Source organism: Chamaea fasciata, unplaced genomic scaffold (assembly GCF_029207755.1).
Source record: "Chamaea fasciata isolate MVZ Bird 193981 ecotype frontalis unplaced genomic scaffold, bChaFas1.0.hap1 SCAF_6, whole genome shotgun sequence".
NCBI classification, from domain to species: domain Eukaryota; kingdom Metazoa; phylum Chordata; class Aves; order Passeriformes; family Sylviidae; genus Chamaea; species Chamaea fasciata.
In genome coordinates this window covers 70,677,337-70,697,410 of record NW_027094091.1, presented here as the reverse complement: position 1 = coordinate 70,697,410, position 20,074 = coordinate 70,677,337, and the positions used below count along the sequence as shown (strand labels likewise).

Here is a 20,074-nt window from a genome sequence, read left to right as displayed (position 1 = left end):
GGAAGCGGTGGGGTGGGCGGGGGTCGGTCCGGACTCCCTCGGGGGGGCCCGGGTGAGGCGCGGAGGTCTCGGGCTTCCACTCCTGCTTCTCTCTACCCGTTCTTTCTTTCCCTTCTCTTTACCTCCCTTCTCTCTACGCCCCCGCAATACCCCCTTCTTCCTCCCCCACCTGGCTTCCCCCTGCGCCCCGTCCTTGCCCTGCTACGCATCCCAACCCACCCCCACGCCTCCTTCCTGCCCCGTTCTTCGCCGCTACCCAACCCGACACCCCCTTCTGTTACCCCGCCAGCCTCCCCTTTCATCCTCTCGTCCTTCCACCCTCCCTGCCCATGCCGACCCTGCCTCCCTTCATCCTTCCCTCCAGCTGCCCTGAGCCCCCTCTACGCTCCGTGTCTCCCTCATGACCCCTTATTGCCCCTCTCTCTTTCTTATCCCGTTATCTCTTCCTTATCGTGCCTCTCTCTCTCTTATCCTCCCTCTCCGTGCCTTATCCCTTTCTCTCCTCCCCGCAGCCGCGGGGTTCGCCGGATAACAAAGCCCAGAGGGCCGGAGCCGCTCTCGGGTCCCCCCGCGCACAGCACCGCCCTGCACTGCCGGCGGTCCGGCTTTCCCCATCACACTGGGGGCTCCCTCCTCAGGAGGGGGTCCGGGGTGGTTGGGGGGTTTGGGATGGGCCCCCTTTTTAGGACGGGGTTCTTGGGGGGGAAGGGGCCCGGCCCGGCCCCTCCCCGGGACCACTCCTGCGGTGGGGTCAGGAAGAGGGGATGCCGCTGTCGTTCCAAACAACTATGTAGTTACGGTTCAGAGTGACGTGACGCCCTCTGCTAGGGAGGGTAAGGGAGAGAGAGGGAGGATAACGGAGAGATAGGGGTATAAGAGAGGGATAGGGGAGATAAGGGGGACAGGGGAGCAGGACGGGAGGGCAAGGGTAGGCCGGATCGGGATGGGCAGGGAGGATGGAGGGAGAACGAGAAGGAAGAATAGAGGCAGGAGTCAGGGTTTGTAGGGCAGCGGAGGGGTGTAGGGAGAGGCTGGGTGTGGGGGAGGGAGGTGTAGGCAGGAGAGGTAGAGGGGGAATAGAGAGGGGCTCGGGTTGGGTAACAGTGAAAAGAAGGGAGGGGTGAAAGGAGGAAGGAGTGGGGAGGTGCATAGAGGGGCAGGGAGAGAAGGGAGTGGGGGACTAGGGAGGAGAGGGGTAAGGAGTACAAGAGGCAGAAAAGAGGGACAGAGAGAACCTCACCGGGGCCCCACCGAGGGAGCCCGGACCGGCTACAGCCGACCCCCCTTGCGTCCTGACGGCGCAAATGGCGCCTGCCGCCACTTCCGGGATTTAAACGCCCTCGGCCCCGCCCCGCGCTCGTGGCCCCGCCCCGGAGCTGCCTCGCTCCGCCCCCCGGGGCCAGTCCCCCCTCCGCCAGTCCGGGGTCTGCCCTGAGCCCCAAAATGCGGGTTTTTGGCTCTCTGATCAGAGCCTTAAACCGCCTGCATGAGCCTCCCTTTGCGTTTCCGAGACAGGACTGGAGTCTGTTTCACAGCCCTAAGGCTGCCCGGGCGGGGCTGGTTCCAAGTGCCAACAACGAAGGCCTTGGAGCTCCCCCATCAAACACACAGGACTCTGTCTCCATTTCCGAGGGACAAAAAAAAAAAAAAGCCTGATTTATTTTATTCAGAACCCTAAAAGGGGCCAAATGATCCTGGTGGCGCCAAACACTGAACGAACGTGGCGTCTGTTCTCAAGCACGAACACGCAGGACCCTCTCGGAGCCCCCAAACACGGGACTCGGTCTCTCTTTCCAGGTGCCCGGCTCTGCCCAGCCCCTTTCCTCACCTGGGTTCCCGGTGTTCCCGAGGCTCCGGGAGGAGGGATCGGGGCCGGCACCGCCCGCGCTCCCCCGAGCTCCGCCCCGCGCAGGCGCCGCTGGCCGCGGCCATGGCGGAGAAGGCGCAGAAGAGGTGAGTCCCGATCCCCCCCCCTGCCGATCCCTCCCGCAACCATCCCGGGACGCGGCGTCCCCTCGCCGCGTCTCCGCCCGGTCCCCTGGGCAGGCCCCCCCGTGACCCGCCCGTCGCTCCCCGCAGCGTGAAGATCGCGCCGGGCGCCGTGGTGTGCGTGGAGAGCGAGATCCGCGGGGACGTGACCATCGGTAAGGGCCCTGTCCCCTCCCCGGGCCTGCTCCCCCCGCCGGGGGCAGCGCCGTGTGACGCCGGGCTGTCCCCGCAGGGCCCAGGACCGTCATCCATCCCAAGGCCCGCATCATCGCCGAGGCGGGGCCTATCGTCATCGGAGAAGGGAACCTGATCGAGGAGCAGGCGCTCATCATCAACGGGTCCGTGGGACACCCAGCGGGGGCTTAAAAACCCTGGGGAGGTGGAGTTTATTTAAAAAAAAAAAAATCAATCGCCAGACTGCGTGGGTTTGTGTACATGTGTGGCACTATGGCTTGGGGAGAAGCCACAGAGTCACAGAATTATCAAATGTTAAGTGTTTGAAGGGACCTTAAAGATCCTTTCATGCCACCCCCCTGCCACAGGCAGAGACACCTTCCACTATTCCAGGTTGCTCCAAACCCTGTCCAACCTGGCCTTGAACACTTCCAGGGTTGGGACAGCCGGTATAACCCTGGGCAGCCTATTCCAGTATCTCACCCCCATCACAAATACAAGTTTTCTTACATATAGCTAACCTAATTTTCCACTCTTTAAGTCTGTGCCCATTACTCCTTGTTCTGTCACTCCAGCTCCTGACAATGAGTCCCTCTCTACCTTCCTTGTCGGCCCCCTTCAGATACTGGTTGGTTGCTAAGGCCCCCTCCTGAATCCCTCTCAAGCTGTCAGAGTAGAAGAATCCTAATCCTTAGCAGTCTCAAAATTCTGACAGTGCGGCTCAGTTGAGTGGGATATCTGTGGCTTCAGTCTGTCACAAAGTCGAGCTTGCCACACAGAACACTGTCATCGTGATCTCAGACATGGAAATCTGTGCTTCCTTCTTGCAGGTATCCAGAAAATATAACCTCAGAGAGCGAAGATGTGGAGCCCAAGCCCATGGTCATCGGCACCAACAATGTCTTTGAGGTCGGGTGCTGTATCCTTGCTGTGCGGTGCCAAACCATCCAGCACATTGTGCTTCTGGATCCCTCCAGGGGGGAACGAGCATCTGCGGGCTCTGTTTGGGTTCAAATAGCCCAGGGCTGGGTGGTGTTTCGAAAATCAGGGTTTTTCACCGGTTGAAAAAAAGGCAAAGCATTTTACAGTTTTACTTAACACAGACCTGTAGATTCCCAAGCGATGAAGGTGGGAGACAACAACGTCATTGAATCCAAAGGTAATTCTCGCCTTAGAGCCTTTGGCCCTGCTGAGATTTTGCTGCTGTAAATGCTGTGGAGGCCACGCTCACGGGGATTCCTCTCTCTCCTTCTCCCTGGCAGCGTTTGTTGGCAGGAACGTGATCCTGACCAGCGGCTGCATCATCGGGGCCTGCTGCAACGTGAACACCTACGAGGTGATCCCGGAGAACACCGTCATCTACGGGGCCGACTGCCTGCGGCGCGTGCAGACCGAGCGGCCACAGGTGCGTGTGTGACGCGGGGACACGCTGCCACCTCCTGTCTCCCTCGGGCCGCTGCCCTCAGGCTGTTCCCTCACCTCCCCTGCCTCCCTTTCCAGCCCCAGACGCTGCAGCTGGATTTCCTGATGAAGATCCTGCCCAACTACCACCACCTAAAGAAGACCATGAAGGCTTCGTCCACCCCGGTCAAGAGCTGAGCACCCACCTCATGCTTCCAGTGCCTGGCCGGGTGTTTGGTCCTGGGAAGCACTACACACTCCGGGAAGCGTCCAGTCTCCACGTCCCTCATCCCATCAAACGATTTCTTGGTTGGTTGTGGCATTTATTTATCTTCCACCGGGAATCTCGGACCTGCTTTGAGTCCGTTGTCTCTCACGCATTAACTCTATTGTTCGTGCTTTGTTTTTGGAATAAAATATCCCCTGTTCTGCTGTCCGAGGGAACCGCAGCCCTTTGACTGTGCGGGGTGCGGGGCCGGGGCGGGTTGTGTCACCGCGTCCCCCGGGGACAGCCCCGGTGCCACCTCCCCGCGCCTCCGCCGTCGCGCCGGCAGAGGGCGGTGTGACCCCGCGCTCCTCGGGGCCCCGGCCCCGCATCCCGGATCCACGCGGGGCCTGGGGTGGGAAAGGCTCCACGGACCCAGTCCCACCCTCTGCTCCTGCTCGGATTCCCGCCCAGAGGACCCAGAGCGGAGCTGAACCTTGTCCACTCGTTCCACTGGAGCCTTGGTACTCGCCACACTTCCCAGCCGTCCCCCCGGAGTCCCCAGTTGTTCACGGCGTCCCCTTCTATGCCTGCACGACGCAGTCCAGTGTGGTGTCCCAACGAGGGACGTCGATGCAGCAGAAATTCCTGTAGGAAAGAGGGCGAGAGGGGAGAAGATCAGCACCTACCACAGAGGAACCCAAATTTTTGTGGGACATGGGGCCTTGGCTTGGGACTGGGGCTTTCAAGGCAAGGAAGCGGTGCAGTATGTGCTGGAGCAAATTGGATTTTCTCCCCAAGTCCAGTTTCATGGCTACAAAAAATCCAAATCTCCCCTTTCTCTGGCTTGTGATTCCAACCTGGGTTCCAGCACTGCTAGGGAACTGCAGCCTTCCCCTAAAGCTGAGTCCAAATAAGGGTTGTGAATATTGTCCAGCCCAGTGTCCAGCCCGGGCTTTTTGTGGTGATGCCTATGGAGGGGGAAAACAACGGGAGATAAAACACATCCCTCAATTCTCCCCTTGCTGAAAATGTACCCCAAAAGCCAGAGGCGCCAGCAGATTTGGGTGATCAGATCAGTCTCTGCTTTAGATTGCCTCTGGGGGTCAGCAGCCCTTGTAGCCAAACTCTTCCTGCTCCTCCAAATCCAGCTGGCGCAGCTCATTTCCACCTCCCTCCCGGCACGAGAGGTTCTGCCCTGTAAATCGCTGCTGCGGGGAGGCTGCAAACCTGTGGGTGGCCAGGCTGTGTCCCCCGGGCAGCCGGCAGGACAGGCGGGCAGCTGCCCCCGGGTCTGTTTCGGTCGGTGAGGCGCAGAAAGGCAAGCGGTGACCTCAAGCGCCCGTTGGGAAGGATCGCTGTGCCACGGGCAGGATGTCCTCGGCGTCACCTCCGGCCCCGAGCATTGTGTTCAGGCAGCACCTGGTCTGGACACAGCTGCTGCTCTCCACCCCGAGGGTCTCCGTCACGCTGCTCCGGAGCCGAGGGCAGTCCTGCGGGACCACAGCCTCCTCCGTGGGGCTGGAACGACCCAACACCGAGCTCTAGAACGAAGGGTGCACGATGCCAGGCCCAGGGCGGGCTCAGCAGAAGCCCAGCCTAAGCATGAAGCCTAAATGCAGTCACCGAGCCAGGCAGGGAGGGGTTGAGCCCCCAGGTGGGGCTGGTTGGGGTGATGAGCTCCCTGGTCCTTCCAGTGCCCTCAGCCCCCGCATCGGGTGTAACCAGCACTGTCCCCTGATGCATTCATGTGCCTGGGACCGTGCCCCATGTCCCCAGCCTGGTGCCCTGTATCCTTGACCTTGTGTCCTGTGTCCCTGGGACTGTGCCCCCTCTGCCCAGCCCTGTCCTATACCCCCAGCCTGCGTCCTATGTCCCTGAGACTGTCCATCTCCCCATTCTTGTGCCCCGCGTCCCCAGCCCTGTATCCGGTATCCCCAACCCCGTGTCCTAGGCTGTATTCTATGTCTCCAGTATTGCCCTGTATTCCCAACTCTGTGTCCTGCGGCCCCGGCCTTGCGTCTTATGTTGCCGCTACCGTGTCCCGAGTCCCCAGCCCTGTGTCCCGCGTTCCCAAACCCGCATCGCCCACTTCCCGTATCCCCGACCCCGCGCTCCTCCATCCCCCCGCGCCCCGCTCCGGCCCCGCCGCTCCGCCGCGCCCCCGCCCCGTCCCTCCCCGGCCGCGCCGCCCCGCCCCGGCCCCCCCGCCGCCGCCGGGACCAGCCCCCAGCGCCGCCCGCCCGGACGCGGCTGCCGCCGGCGGGACGAGGAGCCTGGCCGGTCGCACCATGAGCACCGTCCCCGCCGACAGGGAGGGCGGCCCCGCCGACACCAGCCTGCCCGAGGAGGAGGTACGGGGGGACACACGCGGGGGGTTTTGGGGCGGAGGGGGTCCGGCTTCCCCCTCCCCACTCGCGCTCCCCGGGAGCTGAGCTCTGCCGGTGCTCACGCACCCACGAGGGATGGGGGGTCCGTCGGCTTCCACGGCTCCCGGTAGCCGGGGCTGCTGCGGGGGGGACGGGGACGAGCGGCGGGAGCGCATCCCCGCTCCTCGGGACGCTCCCTTTCACTGCCCGCATCCTCCTGGGGCTCCCCGCAAACGCCCCTCCGCCTCGCCGGAGGGAACCTGTGGGTGAGGGGAGCCCCACTTGAGACGCGGATCTCCCGGGTGTGTGGGGGATAACCCCGGCTCCCACCGGTCCCGCTGCCGGTGCCTGGTGCTGGCGGTGCCCGTGGGTACCGTGCATCCAGCGGCCGAGCATCTCTTTCCCATGGGTCTCACCCCAAAAATGTCCGAAACGCTCCCATCCCCACGGGAGACCAACCCCACACCCCGCCACGGCGAGGGCTGGTTTTCTTCATTCCAGCCGGAAAGTTCCTGGTTTTGCCCGTGACCTTGAGATGGGAATTTGGACTTTGTGAGGGTGAGAGCGGGAAGATTCCTGAGATCTCCTCTTCCTCCTCACCCTCCTCCCGGCTGGGCTGCTCCAGCAGGTCCCTGCTGGCTCCCTGCTGGGCTCCCTGGTTGGTGGCCAACGCTGGGATCAATCACCGCAGTTCCATTGCCCGACGTCGCCTGCCTTCATTTGCTTATTCCAGGGGTGGTTGTGGCTTCAAACTTCCCAAAGTTTCCTAAATAACGGGGAGTTTTTTCTGCTGGCGGCCTTGCGGGGTGTGTGGGAGATGATGCTGCGGCTGTGGCTCTGTTGGGCACGGCAGTGGGTGACATCCATGGAGGCCTGTTGCCTTTTCCAAAAGCACGGCCTGTACTCTGCCGGCAAAAGGGCAGCCCTCGCTCTATTCCCGGTAGGATCCGGAGGGCCTGGGGCTGGCTGTTGCACTGCTGATCCTTGGGGACCCCCTGACCCGGTGATGCCGGACATGGGGAACACCCGGAGGGGACGGCCGGGAGGTGCCAGGGACACCCACAGAGCCGCGGACACATGAGGAGGGCGATGCCCACTCGTGCCTGCAAGCAAGCCGCGCTCCTCCGGTGCCAAGCAGGTATTTTCCCTGCAGGACTTTTTCCAGCCCAGGCTGGAGGAGCCGGTGCCGTCTATTTGCACAAGCGCAGGGAAGGGGGTTGCCCAGCTACTGTGCCTCACCTCCCCGCTCCCAGGGCTTGCCTTCCCGCCTCCTGTTCCCTCAGAAAAGAGGGAGAAGTAGCCCCCATCCCGGGGAGGTGAGCCAGGGTGCTGCCAGGCGGGAAAAGCCCCCACTTCATCCCCGCTCCTCCTGCCTGCTCCTGGCGGCCTCCCCGTCCCTCTCGTCTGTGTCCCCCCCTCGGGAAGGACCCCCCCGTGCAGGGGAGCTGTGGGCCAGGGGCTTCCCCACGGAGGAGCCCGAACAATTTGAAGGCGGTCACGTCACTTTGGCCGGGCGAGAACGGCATGTAAAAGGCTCGGCGGAGACCTTATTTGGTAGCGGAGTGGCTGCGGAGAGCCCGGCTCGTGGCCCTCGTCCCCATCCCATGCCAGATCCCTCATCCCGGGGGAACCGTGCCATGGGGAGGGGACCCCAGGGATGGTTTCTAGGGAGAATGTGCCCAGCGAGTGGATAAAATTTGGCCCCGTGGTCCGTGCTGCATCCCCCGTGCTCCTGCTTCCTTTCCTCCTCGAAGCGTGGGGTCCGGGGGGTTTGGGAACAAGCTCCAGGCGGGACAGGGACGTGTGTGACCCCGGCCTGATCCCGCCGCTCCTCCGCTCTGTTGCAATCCCCCATCTGCTCCCTTGGCTGCTCACTGCCTTTTCCTCTGCCGCTTCCTCGTTCCAGCCCCGGCAGCTCTGGACTCGTTTTCCCCCAAGGGCTGTTCCTCTCCTCCTGTCCTTCACCGGACGCGAGAACCGTGATTTTCCAGAGAAGCGGCACGGGTGGCGAGGATAGAGATCTATCCCGGTCCTCCCGCATCCCCCGGGTGGAGGAGCCGGCATCCCTCGGCCTCAGCCTTGTTTATGTCGGGGAGTTTTGCGGGCTGAAGGCATGCGTACACACAGCCCGGGAATCTAAACCCAGCCGAGGAAGACGCTCCATTAGCCAAGAGACTATTTATGCCAGGACTAATCCCGGCGGGGCGGGAATGCACCCCGCCGCGGGGGAGGCAGCACCCCGCTTTGCCGGGAAGGGGAGGGGAAGCCCTGCTCGCCCTGTTCCACGGCTCAATGGCAGCCCCGTGCCATCGCCCTCCCGCTCCCGCCGGGATCCGGTGCCTCCCCGGCGGCGGGCAGTCAAGCGGATAATCGGCTGGTGGAGAATTAAAGCGAGCCCCGCTGGAAGGGGCGCATGGACGGACGAGGGACGGGAGCTGGGCTGAAGGAGGCGATTAAATGCCTCGTGGATGAATCACCCGGACGCCTCCCGCCTCCCCACGGCCTGTTAACGTTTACGGGGGTGGTTTGGGCAGGGCAGGGCAGGGCAGGGAACAGGGACCGTGCCGGCAGGGCACTGCCACTGGGACACCCGGCATCCCTCTGGGCACCGCCATCTGATGGGGGTCCAAGCCAAGGAAATGCCTCCCTGGTGCCTCCTTACCTTCAGGAGACAAACCTGGCTTGTGGCTTCATGTGAGGAAGAGGAGGCTGGCGCTCCATCACGGGCCTCTCCATGCTGGAGTCATCCTTCATCCATGCTCTGGAGACCCCAGTCACCTCCTGGCCCAGACCTTTGCCTCTCCTTGCATGTCCTCAGCCCTGACCGTCCCAGCAAATCTCCACACACCCTTTCCAGCATCCCTTAAACTGTCCCAAGACGAGACAGGATTTCAGGGACAACTGAATGGGATGGTGGGATGCAAAGGTGAGAGGGACAGGACGGAAGTGGGATGGAAATGATTTCCAAGGAAGAGGAGAGTAGCACAGATGAAGAGCAGACTTCCAGCAGGGAAAACAAAAGCCAGGAGGGGACGTATCAGGAGCGAGGTAACACAGGCAGAATCAGGCAGCCCTGGCAAATATGGGAGCTGTGGGGTGCAGCAGCAGGAGCAGAGAAGGCCTGTGGAAAGGGACTTGGAGCAGTCCCACAGCTGCCAACCCCATGGAAGGAAGTCAAGGTGGTCCTTTGAGCTCCTCCTGGAGCAAACATTGACACTTCTGACTTAAAAAAATCTTCGGTTTCACAAATTTTAGGGAGGAGAGACGGAGAAATGCTCCATCAAAAAGAAACTGAAAGATGTTCATACAGCAGAACTGAAATGAAACAGCTCAGGCTGTCCAAAAATACCGTGGGGTTTAGGCTGGGGGAATCCCATGCTCCAGCGCCCTTTAATCCTTGCTGAGAGCTGTCCGTCTGGCCCCATCCCATGACATCCTTGGGAGCCGTGCCTGATCCACCTTCCAGAAGGAGTAATGCCTCCCTATGGAAGAACATATACGTGCTCGCTGCCTGGCAATTTCTCTGATAAGGCTCTTTTTTTTTCTTTTTTTTTCTTTTTTTTTTTTTTAATTATTTTTTTTCCCCCGCTTCAGGGAAGGATTTTGCCCTAGGAGTGTTTCTGGTTGAGGATGGAGACTGAATCCCTGGGATCTCTCAGCACAAAAAAACCTGGAGCAGCTCCCTGCGGGCCAAAGCTCCCCTTCCATTTAAGGGCAGGAGTAATATTTCTGTCTAGAATCTTTCCCTTGGCAAAAGGATATCTGTCCAGCCTGCTGGGATTATCCTCAAGGATGCTCCCTTGCCCTGCCAGTCCCACCTGCTCATTACCCAGCGAAAGGATGCTGTTTATGTAGGACCTACTCAAACATCCGTGGGGCTGCGTACATTTGCGGGGTGCAGATGGGGAGCACCCAGGAGCTCAGATCCATCCCCTGCCCTGGGCCCCAAAACCCCTTTTGGGGCTGGAATCCAGCTGGGGGATCCTTTGGAGCCCTTCTCCCTCTTGCCGCTGTATAATTTTACAGATTCAAACTTGGCCGACCCGCGTTTGAACTTGCAAAGAAAACAAAGTCATTAGAGAAGTCCTTCTTCTGTGGGGCTGAATTTCGGAGGGTTCCTTGGGATCTTTCATCTCTGTCTCTCTCCCATGTGGCGTTGGGGATAAATGGTCTGGCAGGCTTGGGCACGTACAGATTGGATTTCAGGGGTGTGGCAAACTGGCAGCGGGTTCCCCCACTCCCCCCAGTCCCTCCCAACGGAGCTGTGGCAAATGTTCCCAGTGTTTCCTGAAGCTCCCCAGGGAGAGGAGAGGCAGGAAGCCAGGGATGGCTCCAAGGGATTGGGGAGACAGGGGGACACTGCGCAGGGATGCTCGGCCTGCTCGGGACTTAAAATCACCTGGTGGGTTTAGTAAATTTGGTGGGTGGATGAGTCTGGAGACTTGATTCCCTGGACAGCAGCTGTGCCAAGAGGACCTGTCTGAAAGGGATTTTTTTTTTTTTTTACCCTAAGAAAGGAAAAGTTTGCTTTCTTTACGTTGAGTTTCATGGAAACAAGGGGAGATCCTCCAGGTGAATCCCTCCCTAGCCCCTGCCAGGAGAAATTCTGGCAGTGTCTCCACCGGGAGATGGGGCAGCACTGAACACTGTGGGATGCTCCATCACTCCCTGGTCTCAGGAAAGAGGCAGAAAGGAAACTGGCAGGGGTTCCCTAAGGCACTCTGGGGGATGATCCCAGTAGAGGGGACAAGCTGCCAAGCTGTGCCTGCCTGCAGTCCTGGCTCAGGAAAGGGTGAGGACATCCCTTCTGGCTGATCTCATCCAGCCTGGATGCTGGTACCCGCAGGGATAATGCTGGTACCCAGGATGGGTATCACTAGGGCTGTTGACACAAGGGCTGTGTGCAAACAGCTGAGTACCTTTTGTTATTTAATAGATATAGGTCAGCCAGAGGTTTTGTTCCACAAAGCAGGAATGTTTGCTGCTCCCAGGCTGGGAGATGGGGGAGATAGCTTATCTACAAGAGAAAGAAGAAATGTCAGCAAAAGAATAGGCCTGGACTGGCTGTTTCTGGCTGTTTCCCATGTTTCTTTCCCAGGGAATGGGGCAGGCAGGGTGCCTGGCCAAAAAAATTAAATAAAATACATCGAGGTTTTCCCCTTCTCCAACCCAAACTGTTCGGCTGAGATTTTGGGGATGAGGAGAGGAACAGCAGGTTCAGTTCCCCACACTGCTCTCCCAGTTACATGCTGGTTGTAAAGCGCAACCATCCCAGCATAGGGTTTGCCAATCCCTGAGGAGCCCGACATCCCCCTTCAGGGTGGTGGGAGCAGGATTTCTGCCAAACATTCCAGCTTTGAGGATGCTGCACCATGACAAAAATTCGATCCACCCAAAAAGGGTTAAAACCCCTTAAAAGGTGACTTTTACAAACCAGGGACAAGCTGCTTAAATCCAGCCCCCTCTAAACCAAGGCCTTTCCTCCAGGAGGAAGAGTTGGTGTTTGCTTCTCCCAGTCCTTAATGAGCTGTTGCAATTAAACTGAGACAATAGGCATTGTCTGTGGAGGCCGGGATCCGCTGGGGATGACGGAGAAATCCTGTTTGCCAGACCAGGGTAGGAAGGTGCTGGGATTCTGTGAGCTTTTTATCCTAGAGAGGACCGGTGGGGTGAGGACAGGTCTCTTGTTACCTTTCCACGGTGCCTTAGCAGCTTCCTCCGTGGTGGCCACGTGAAGGATGGGGCCACCCCTCCCAAAAATTCAGCATCACTCAAGCGTGGCTTAAAGGCTTTTGTCTGCTCAGGAAGTTCCCTTCAGGCTGGCGCTGTCCGTCTGGCTGTGGGAAGCGTGGTGTATCCCCAAGTTAGGGATGAGAGAGGGTCCTCAGGAACCTTTTTTCTTTTCCAGGTGAGGACACTCTTTGTCAGTGGGTTGCCTCTGGACATCAAGCCCCGAGAACTTTACCTGCTCTTCAGACCCTTTAAGGTACCGAACTGGGGAGGGAAAGGGGGGCTGAAAGCATGGGCTGGCCTCGGCCCCAGTCCCATGGCCCCAAACCACTTGCTGGGATCTAGGAACCCACTGAAGTCTAATTCAGTCAGTTTATTTCAGTTACTGTTATTTAATCGTGGGGATCTCCACCAAAACACCCTTTTTAACCCTTTCCTTGCAGGGGTACGAAGGGTCTCTCATCAAACTCACCTCCAAGCAGGTAGGAGCTGCTCCATACAGCATGCAACCATCCCACCATTCCCTGGTACCACCATTCCCTGGGGTGAGGGTCTCCCCTCTCTGCTCCCCACGAACCTGATTGATGACTCCTGCCCTTCCTCCACAGCCCGTGGGCTTCGTCAGCTTCGACAGCCGCTCCGAGGCGGAGGCAGCGAAGAACGCGCTGAACGTGAGTGTGCCTGGCCCAGCCACTCCATTTCTCCATTTTCCCCTTGTTTCCCTGTCCCTAGATACTCTCCGAATTCCACCATCCCAAGGATGTGCACCTCCCATGCCAGCCAGCCCCATGGCATCCTCAGCCCTCCAGGCAATCCTGTCACTGTTTCTCAGCTGCATCCTCCCTCCTTGGGGGTCTGCATCCCTCTCACCTTTCTCAGGACCATCCAGGAGGGCTTGAACCCTCAGGACTCGAGCTTTAGATACAAGTGAGAAACAGCATTCCCAGCCTCTCCTGTTTGTTCAGCAGGAAAAATCTCAGCTAAGTCTGCAAAAGAAAGAAGCAAATTTCACTTTCTTTTAGCAACTTGTGAAGTTTCCTGAAAATAGTCACAGGCAGAACTATGTGGAGCTGGTTCTCCAGTTCCTCCCCAGCCCTCCCTACGTTTTGTTTTAGGGTTGTTTTTTTTCCCTTGTCTTAATTTCCAATGTAAAACTTTTTTTTTTTTTGGCTCCACTAATCCCTCTGGATAAGAGCTCGGCCTTGCGGGATGCCGACTGCCAAATATGGTGCCGATGCTAAAGATGCCGGAGGAATGTGAGCTGCCTCGGGGCCCGGCAAATTAGCTCATTTCAGGGCTGGAAGTCGAAAAAACCCATAAATAATGGGGAGTTATTTTTGCTGCGGGGCCGGCACGCGGCGGTTCTCGCCCACCCGCCGCGCCTCCTTCCCTGCTCCCTTCCCACAGGGCATCCGCTTCGACCCCGAGATCCCCCAGACACTGCGGCTGGAGTTTGCCAAGGCCAACACCAAGATGGCCAAGAACAAGCTGGTGGGCACCCCAAATCCCAGCACCCCTCTCCCCACCGCCGTACCTCAGTTCATCGCCCGGGAGCCCTGTGAGTACCCCCCGCACTGCCGGCAGGGCTTGGGTTGGCAGGCGCCAGGGGCAGGAAGGAGCAGGGATACCGTGAGGGGGTGGCGAAGGGGTGTACCAGGTCCCATTAGAAGCGCTGGTACCTGCTTGCTGCGTGGTGGCACGTGCTGGGGGTTCCCAAAGGCAGCTGCTGGTGCTGGAGAGGACCTGGGACAGGTAATAGCCAGCCTGGCATGGTGCCTGGGAGCAGGATGAGGTCTCAGGAGAGACCTTAGTGATGTCCTGCCATGAGTGTTCCATGCCCGTTTCTGCTTCTGTTCTCACGCAGACACTGGCTCCTCACCTTGCTGTGGCACACAGGCATGAGCTGCACACTCTCCTCTGCTGAATCCTTGGGATTACTAAACCTCTTGGAGACAATGAGCCCAGCTCTGGCTCCCTGAGTGACGCCCCTAGCCCTGTAGCATTGCTTACCCCGTGTTATCCCAGCGAGCAAATTCTGTGTTGGCTTTGTGAGTCAGCTCTCAGCCGTGGCATCTCCCACTTTTCTGGGGCCAGCTCTGCTCCTGCCTCAAGGGGAGAAGAAAGGATGCAGCGAGGGTCGCAGCCCTGTGGTCACGGTTAACTCTGCCTCTTCTTCTCTTGCAGATGAGCTCACAGTGCCTGCACTTTACCCCAGTAGCCCTGAAGTGTGGGGGCCGTACCCTCTGTACCCAGCGGAATTAGCACCTGCTCTACCTCCTCCTGCTTTCACCTATCCCGCTTCGCTGCACGCCCAGGTAATTCCGACCCATCCGCCTCCACCGCTCACCCTCCCGCCCGCCCCAGACCCCCTTCCCTTCGGTGCTTGCTGCACCACTAACTCTGCCCGGCTGACAGGCACTCACTCCCCGCTCCCTTGAGACTTAGGGAAGGCTCCCAAACAGAGCTGAACACTGGCAGGGGTCCCGTCTTTCCCCAGACACCTCTCTCTGCCTTCCTACTTTCGCTGGTACCTGTGGTGGGGCAGGTGGTGAGGGAGGAGGGAGGGCTGGGGAATGTTCTCAGAGTCTGGACCATCCTCATTGCTCCTGGCACTGCACCACCCATCCTGCTGTGAGATGAGGGCTCCAGAACCCCTGGCTGCCCCGGGAGCATCGCTGGGATGTGGCGTGCCGTTCATGGTGTGTGAAGCCAAGCAGCCCTCACAGGGGGGAGAGGGAAGCAAAGAGCAAATGGAGGATCCATCTTTTATTGACGAGATGCTGCCTCGTCACAAGCGCTTTCTGCTGGCTGCCACTGCCAGTGGCCCCCGATGGCAGCATGTGGCTGTTAAAAATTAACCATCTGCCTGGGAGAGGAGTGGGGGAAAGAGGAGAAGTGGAAATGGCGGAGGAAGAGAATTTCTTTGCAGTGCCAGCCTTGCAGCATCGTGGGGATGCTGGGAAAGGAGTCCTGCCACAAGGTGGGGAAAGGGCAGCTACCTCCTCAGCATCCATGCTGGACATCATCCTGGCTTTTGCTCCTTCCTGCCGGCTCCAGCTCAGTGATGAACAGGAGGTAACAAGCACATGGAGAGAGATTTGCCAGACTGTATCCAAAAGGCTTTTGGCCTTGGTCTGCCAGGACTAAGCCAGGTTATCCAGAGCCACCATCACTGGGAGCTGGAGCAGCCAGGAGCTGGTTTGAGCAGGAGGGTGAGGAAAAGTGCTCAGTGTGCAAACCATGTGGAGCCTTTGGACGAAAACTCCAGCTTTTTGGGCCCTGCTGTTCATAGGAAGAGTGTTGGTAAATATTATTGCAGCTATGTACTTGCCTTGTCAAATAACTGCTAACAGGCAGCACCTGCCCTGCTGAGGGAAGCACACAGCCAAGGAAACAGAGGTGTTCGGAAGCCCTGAGGGTCCCTTGGGAAAACCCAGGCCGAGACCTGATGTTAGACAGAAGCAATATTATCTGATGTGAAATATCAGTGCAGTGGGGAGGGTGCTGGTGGCACCTTCCCATCCTCCTGTGCAGCTGCCGGTGTTGCAGGTTTGGGGGGGGTGTTGGAGACTGGTGCCTCCATCCAAACTGGAGCTGCTTCGCTGGATCCTGCAGACAGCAGCGGGACCAGAACTGCAGGATGGATTGTGGTGCTGGCTTGGAGTTATCTGGCAGAGCACCGAGTGCCTGCACGCCAAATTTTGGCATCTGACGTTTTCCATCCTGTTTCAAGTGGGCTTTGCAGGAGTGAAGAAGGATGAACTCAGTCCTGCTCAGTGGGACCATGGTGCTGCTGTCCCAGCTCCATCCTGCTGGAAGCAGCGATGGCAGGGGTTGTGCTCAGCCTCAGCGTTACTGTTGGGATTGGAGCTGAGATGGCTGTACTGCTGGTGTTCCAACCTCCCTCTGCCCTGTGCCTGGGAAAATCCAGGAAAAGGGAGCCCAGGTGCAGCCTGATCATGCCAGGGTGGGCAGCCACCCCCCTCTCACCTTGTGTCCCTCTTGTCTTCACAGATGCGCTGGCTCCCTCCCTCCGAGGCTGGTTCTCAGGGCTGGAAGTCCCGTCAGTTCTGCTGAATGCCGGGTGAGTGCCACTGTCCCGCTCCCATCCTTCTGTGCTGGCCGGGGGCCACTTCCACCTTTACCCTGAGCTCCTCCCAGTGCCACTCCTGGGGGTCTCCAGCAGCTCAGGGTGAGTGGCCACTTTTCAGCAGACACCCCAAATCCAGTTGCCCTCCTTGTCCCCAGAAGGGGATGTTCGTGACAGGATTCACCCCAACACTTTCCTACATGCCCCAGGGCAGGATGGAAAGGCACGAAGCCAGAGGGGGAGTGTTGTGATGGAAAAGGCAGCCCTGACACAATCACCTCATTAAATCTTAAGGAAAACTATCCAGGCAGCCCAGGGTGGCCAAAACAAGAAGCACAGCCTTAGTGAGCACCTATCAGCAGGAGGGAGGGATGGATCCCAATCCATCTGGGACCTCCTCGGATGGAAAAAGCTTTGGAAGATATGCTCTGCAAATAACTTTGGCCTTTGTGGATAAATAAACAAAGGGGACTCAAATGGAAGAGGGAAAAAGCCTTGGTGCCTGCCCTGCAATCCCAGCCTGCTTGGACCATCCTAGCTGGGAACTATCCCTGCTGGGAAGCCTCCTGCTTCCACACCCACCTGTGGAGAAATGCCAGTGGAACCAAAGCTCTGGCATCAGCTGCCTGTGCTCGCATGTGACTGCTCTGCCCATCTGCCTGGCATCTGCAGCTCTGTGCTGCGGCCACGAGGTCACTCAGCTGGGAGGGCAGGAGGCCCAGCCCTGGCTGCAGCCGGCCCCAGACTTGGACCCATGAAGAATTTACTGGCTATTTTAGGCTCAACAGATAAAAATAGGGAGTAACGAGGTTTTGGGAACCAATGGTTCTTCCAAAATATGCAACATGCCAATGCTTCCAGATAAAATGTAAGCAGGGACGTATTTGGGAAGGAGAGATGAGCGAATCCTTTGAAGCACCAGCCCAAGAGCAAGAGTGGGTGGCGAGGACAGAGGGTCAGGGACCTCCCGTTTCCCTTCCAGGCTCCTCCAACTGGGAAGGGCACAGCCCACTGAGGGTTTGGCTGTCCAGCCTGCATCTGTCTGTATTTGCTGCCTGGAGCCCACCACGGCAGGGCTAATCCCAGAATCAGTTAGGGTGGAAAAGACGTCTGAGAACACTGAGCCCCCACCTTTGGCTGAACTAAGCTGTGAGCTGTCCCCGCAGGAAGCGCCGACTCCGGTCACTGTGAAGCCACCCCTCCCCACAGCAACCTGACCTCAGAGCCCAGCACCAGCGTCCCTCACTGTCCGCTCTGCCCTCCCACAGGTCTCAGGTGTGTGATGGTGGCCTACAGTCAGTCTTGTGGGTATTAATGGAGTCTTCCAAGGTGGCTACTGGGTTGATGTGCTCTCCACAGGACCTCAGTGTGCTGGTAAGAATGCGACCCTGCGGGTTTGGCTGCTTTGGGGAGGGGGCAGAGGAGTGGGGAAGCCAACACAATGTCCCTGAGGGAATAGGCCCTGAGGTTGGCACGACCCTGGGGCTGCTCCAGCTACTGCCCTGCAGAACCCATGGCTCTGCCATTCTCACCTTTATCACTGTTATCTGGGGTGAGAGTTTCCACAGCCAAGGAATGCCTCTCGGCTTTGAATTACCCCCGCTAATCTCATCTCCGTCCTTGCTTCCTGCCTTGGATCAACAGAGACCGAATTCCTCTTAAGTGCAAAATGCAACTCGAACTTAACTCCCAGCTTCCCAGTTCAAACGCTGGAGACTACAGCAAATGGGAGAAACCAAGTGGGATCAGTGGGGTTCTTTATGCCTGGGATGCTACTGTCCCTCCCTGCAGGCATTTCCCACCTTGCCCTTTCCCTGCTAAACAACTGCCCTTAGAGCATGGTCCTGACACAAATTTCCAAAACAAGCTTCCCTCTCCCCTACCTTGCTTCCTTCATGAAGGAAGAGAGATTAATCACAGCCCTTTTTCCTCCATCACAGCTGCTCTTTTTTTTTTTTTTTTTTAACACCTCTCTTTGTTGTTTCAGGCTTGAAAAAAACCTCACACAAGTTTGGATTCCTCCAAGACTTTCCCACAGCCTCTATCACACATCTGCTCTCCTAGAAGAAAAAAGAAAAACATACCTAGTAATAATATTTTCCTCTTTTACACTGTATATTTGTAAGGAAGAGTGTGTTACTCCCGAAAGCATGGTTTGACAGGCATTGTTGTAGTGTTTGAAAAGGCTTTTCAAATGGAACCATAGGAAAGCAGACTACAAAAAAGAAAAAAAGAAAAAAAAAAGTGAAGAAAAAACACAGAAAAAGAGAAAAAACCAAAACAAGAACATGTATTTTTGTACCAAAGCTCCTCAAGAGGACAATCTTACACCTGGTCGGACCACAGGTTTTGTGCTTGACTTTTGAGGTGTGTAAAGAAGAGTCTTATTATCCCCTGGCCCCATCAGCTGCATGTCGAAGGCATGATGTTCACGAGTGTGAGGATGTCGACACACATGATGCGGGTTTGTAGGAATTGTGCTCCCTCCGGCACAGGAATTGTGCTCTGGCCATGCTGGCGTCTGCAGACACTACAGTATTACTGTTTTCTTCCCAGTTGCACCAAATGACGAGCAGGCAGGACAATCAGGAACTTTCCTCCCGTGTTTTTTGGGGGTTTTTTTTGTTTGGTTTTTTTTTTTTTTTTTTACCTTTGGCTGTGTTCATAGCTGCTGTGCAAAGCTTCTGTGGGGTACAACAGCTCGGATCAGGGATGGGCGGACAGCCCACACATGTAGCAAGGTGACAATTTGCCTCCTCCTCCTCCTCCTGCCATGACTGCTCCAAGCTGTTACGGGCAACATAAACTGCTGTATGAAAAAACACACCAACTAATCCTTGGTTTGTCAGCTTCCTCGAGGTTGGACATGAGTCCTGGGGGGCTTCCCATTATGCTGAAGCGCTGGCCTGGCCTGGCCTGTGGTTTTAGTGCCAATGTTACGCTGCTCCAGCTGCTCCCTGCGTGGCATTCCCATGTTTCCATGTGCAAAGACGAGAAGGGAGGCTGTCAACGTCCTTTACAGAGATAGAGTACCAGCAGAGAGACTGCTTGACATACTAGTTCTCCTTCTCCTTGCTCCAGGAGGAATTTGGAAAAAGAAGAGAGCAAACTGACCCAGACCCTCTATCAGGTTTCAGTTTCTTGCAAAGGGAGGTGCAGAACTTCTCCTTCCATTGCCTTTCCCCCATCTCCATTCCAGCTGCAGGGAACACTGAGCTCAGCTGCTGCCCAGGCCTCGCCCTAGCCGGTTTTTCCCAGCTGCTCGTGGCCTCATTAAACATCACCACCTTTTCCTTTCTCCTTCCTCTTGTCCTGTGGGTGGGCCAAAATAAGATGGCTGAGGTTCCGGCCGTCGGGGTGGGACAGGGGGATGAAAAAAACGGGGTTTTTCATGATTAGAAACTGTCCCGTTGGGGTCTTCTCTAAAATATGGGCTTGATGAAAGTGATGTGAGAAGAAATCAAATCCAAGACAAACCTCAGAGCGGCTCTAAAAGGAACGATACCAGCGTTCCCAAGCAATGGACTAACTCTTTTAGCAAACTATTTCCTGTACTTTGTCTTGTGGAGAGGAGAGAAGCTTCCACATTGTCTACTCTGCTTTTGGAAATATGTTTAAAGGTACTTTTCTATTGTAATTTTTTAAAAATAAAACCGGTGATTATTATAAGTTACGCGCAGAGCGTCACTGTGTGCTCTGTATCTGGCTGGGAACAGGGAGAAAGGATCCCAACACACCCCTCAGGGCCTTGGCGAACATCAGCCTCTTTCCTCCCTCAGGAATAGCTGAAAACACTGTGAGGCTCCTGGTTGATTTTTCAGGGCAGATGCCATCGTCCTGTTTGGCTCTCTTGGATCTCTAGGAAAGCTCCAAAATCCAGGCTGGAAGGATCAGCAGGCTTTAAAGAAATGACTCCAAGTTTACAAAGATGTTATCGGTTAGTTTTTAAACCTACTAATCTTGGCAAGGAGCACAGGAGCTAGGATGCAATTTTCCATGAGCTCAGCCTCGGCTGAGGCAAACGTAACCTAGAGACGAAGGGCCAGATTAGCTCAGTATTTTTTTTAACACGCTGGGAATTTTGAAAAACTCGGGTGCGTAAGGCCAACCTAGAAA

General features: G+C 57.3%; 2 protein-coding genes and 1 long non-coding RNA gene across 3 annotated transcripts; 2 read left to right on the top strand and 1 right to left on the bottom strand.

The window, feature by feature from the left end:
• The first annotated feature begins 1,856 nt into the window (after positions 1-1,856).
• DCTN6 (dynactin subunit 6) lies at positions 1,857-4,000 on the top strand. The gene is made up of 7 exons (XM_066184790.1): positions 1,857-1,953; positions 2,080-2,144; positions 2,222-2,327; positions 2,994-3,082; positions 3,275-3,322; positions 3,426-3,568; positions 3,664-4,000. Exons 1-7 carry the CDS (start codon positions 1,931-1,933, stop codon positions 3,760-3,762), a joined length of 573 nt encoding a protein of 190 aa, XP_066040887.1. The 5' UTR covers positions 1,857-1,930; the 3' UTR covers positions 3,763-4,000.
• On the bottom strand, positions 2,346-5,871 carry LOC136290421 (uncharacterized). The gene is made up of 2 exons (XR_010721113.1): positions 5,000-5,871; positions 2,346-4,417 (listed from the first exon to the last, which is right to left on the bottom strand). It is a non-coding gene; the product is annotated as an uncharacterized lncRNA (long non-coding RNA).
• Positions 5,872-5,999: 128 nt separating this feature from the next.
• Positions 6,000-15,954, top strand: RBPMS (RNA binding protein, mRNA processing factor). The gene is made up of 7 exons (XM_066184789.1): positions 6,000-6,123; positions 12,047-12,124; positions 12,312-12,350; positions 12,477-12,539; positions 13,276-13,426; positions 14,053-14,183; positions 15,883-15,954. The coding sequence occupies exons 1-7, from the start codon at positions 6,061-6,063 to the stop codon at positions 15,943-15,945; spliced, it is 588 nt and encodes a 195-aa protein (XP_066040886.1). The 5' UTR covers positions 6,000-6,060; the 3' UTR covers positions 15,946-15,954.
• The last annotated feature ends 4,120 nt before the right edge of the window (positions 15,955-20,074 follow it).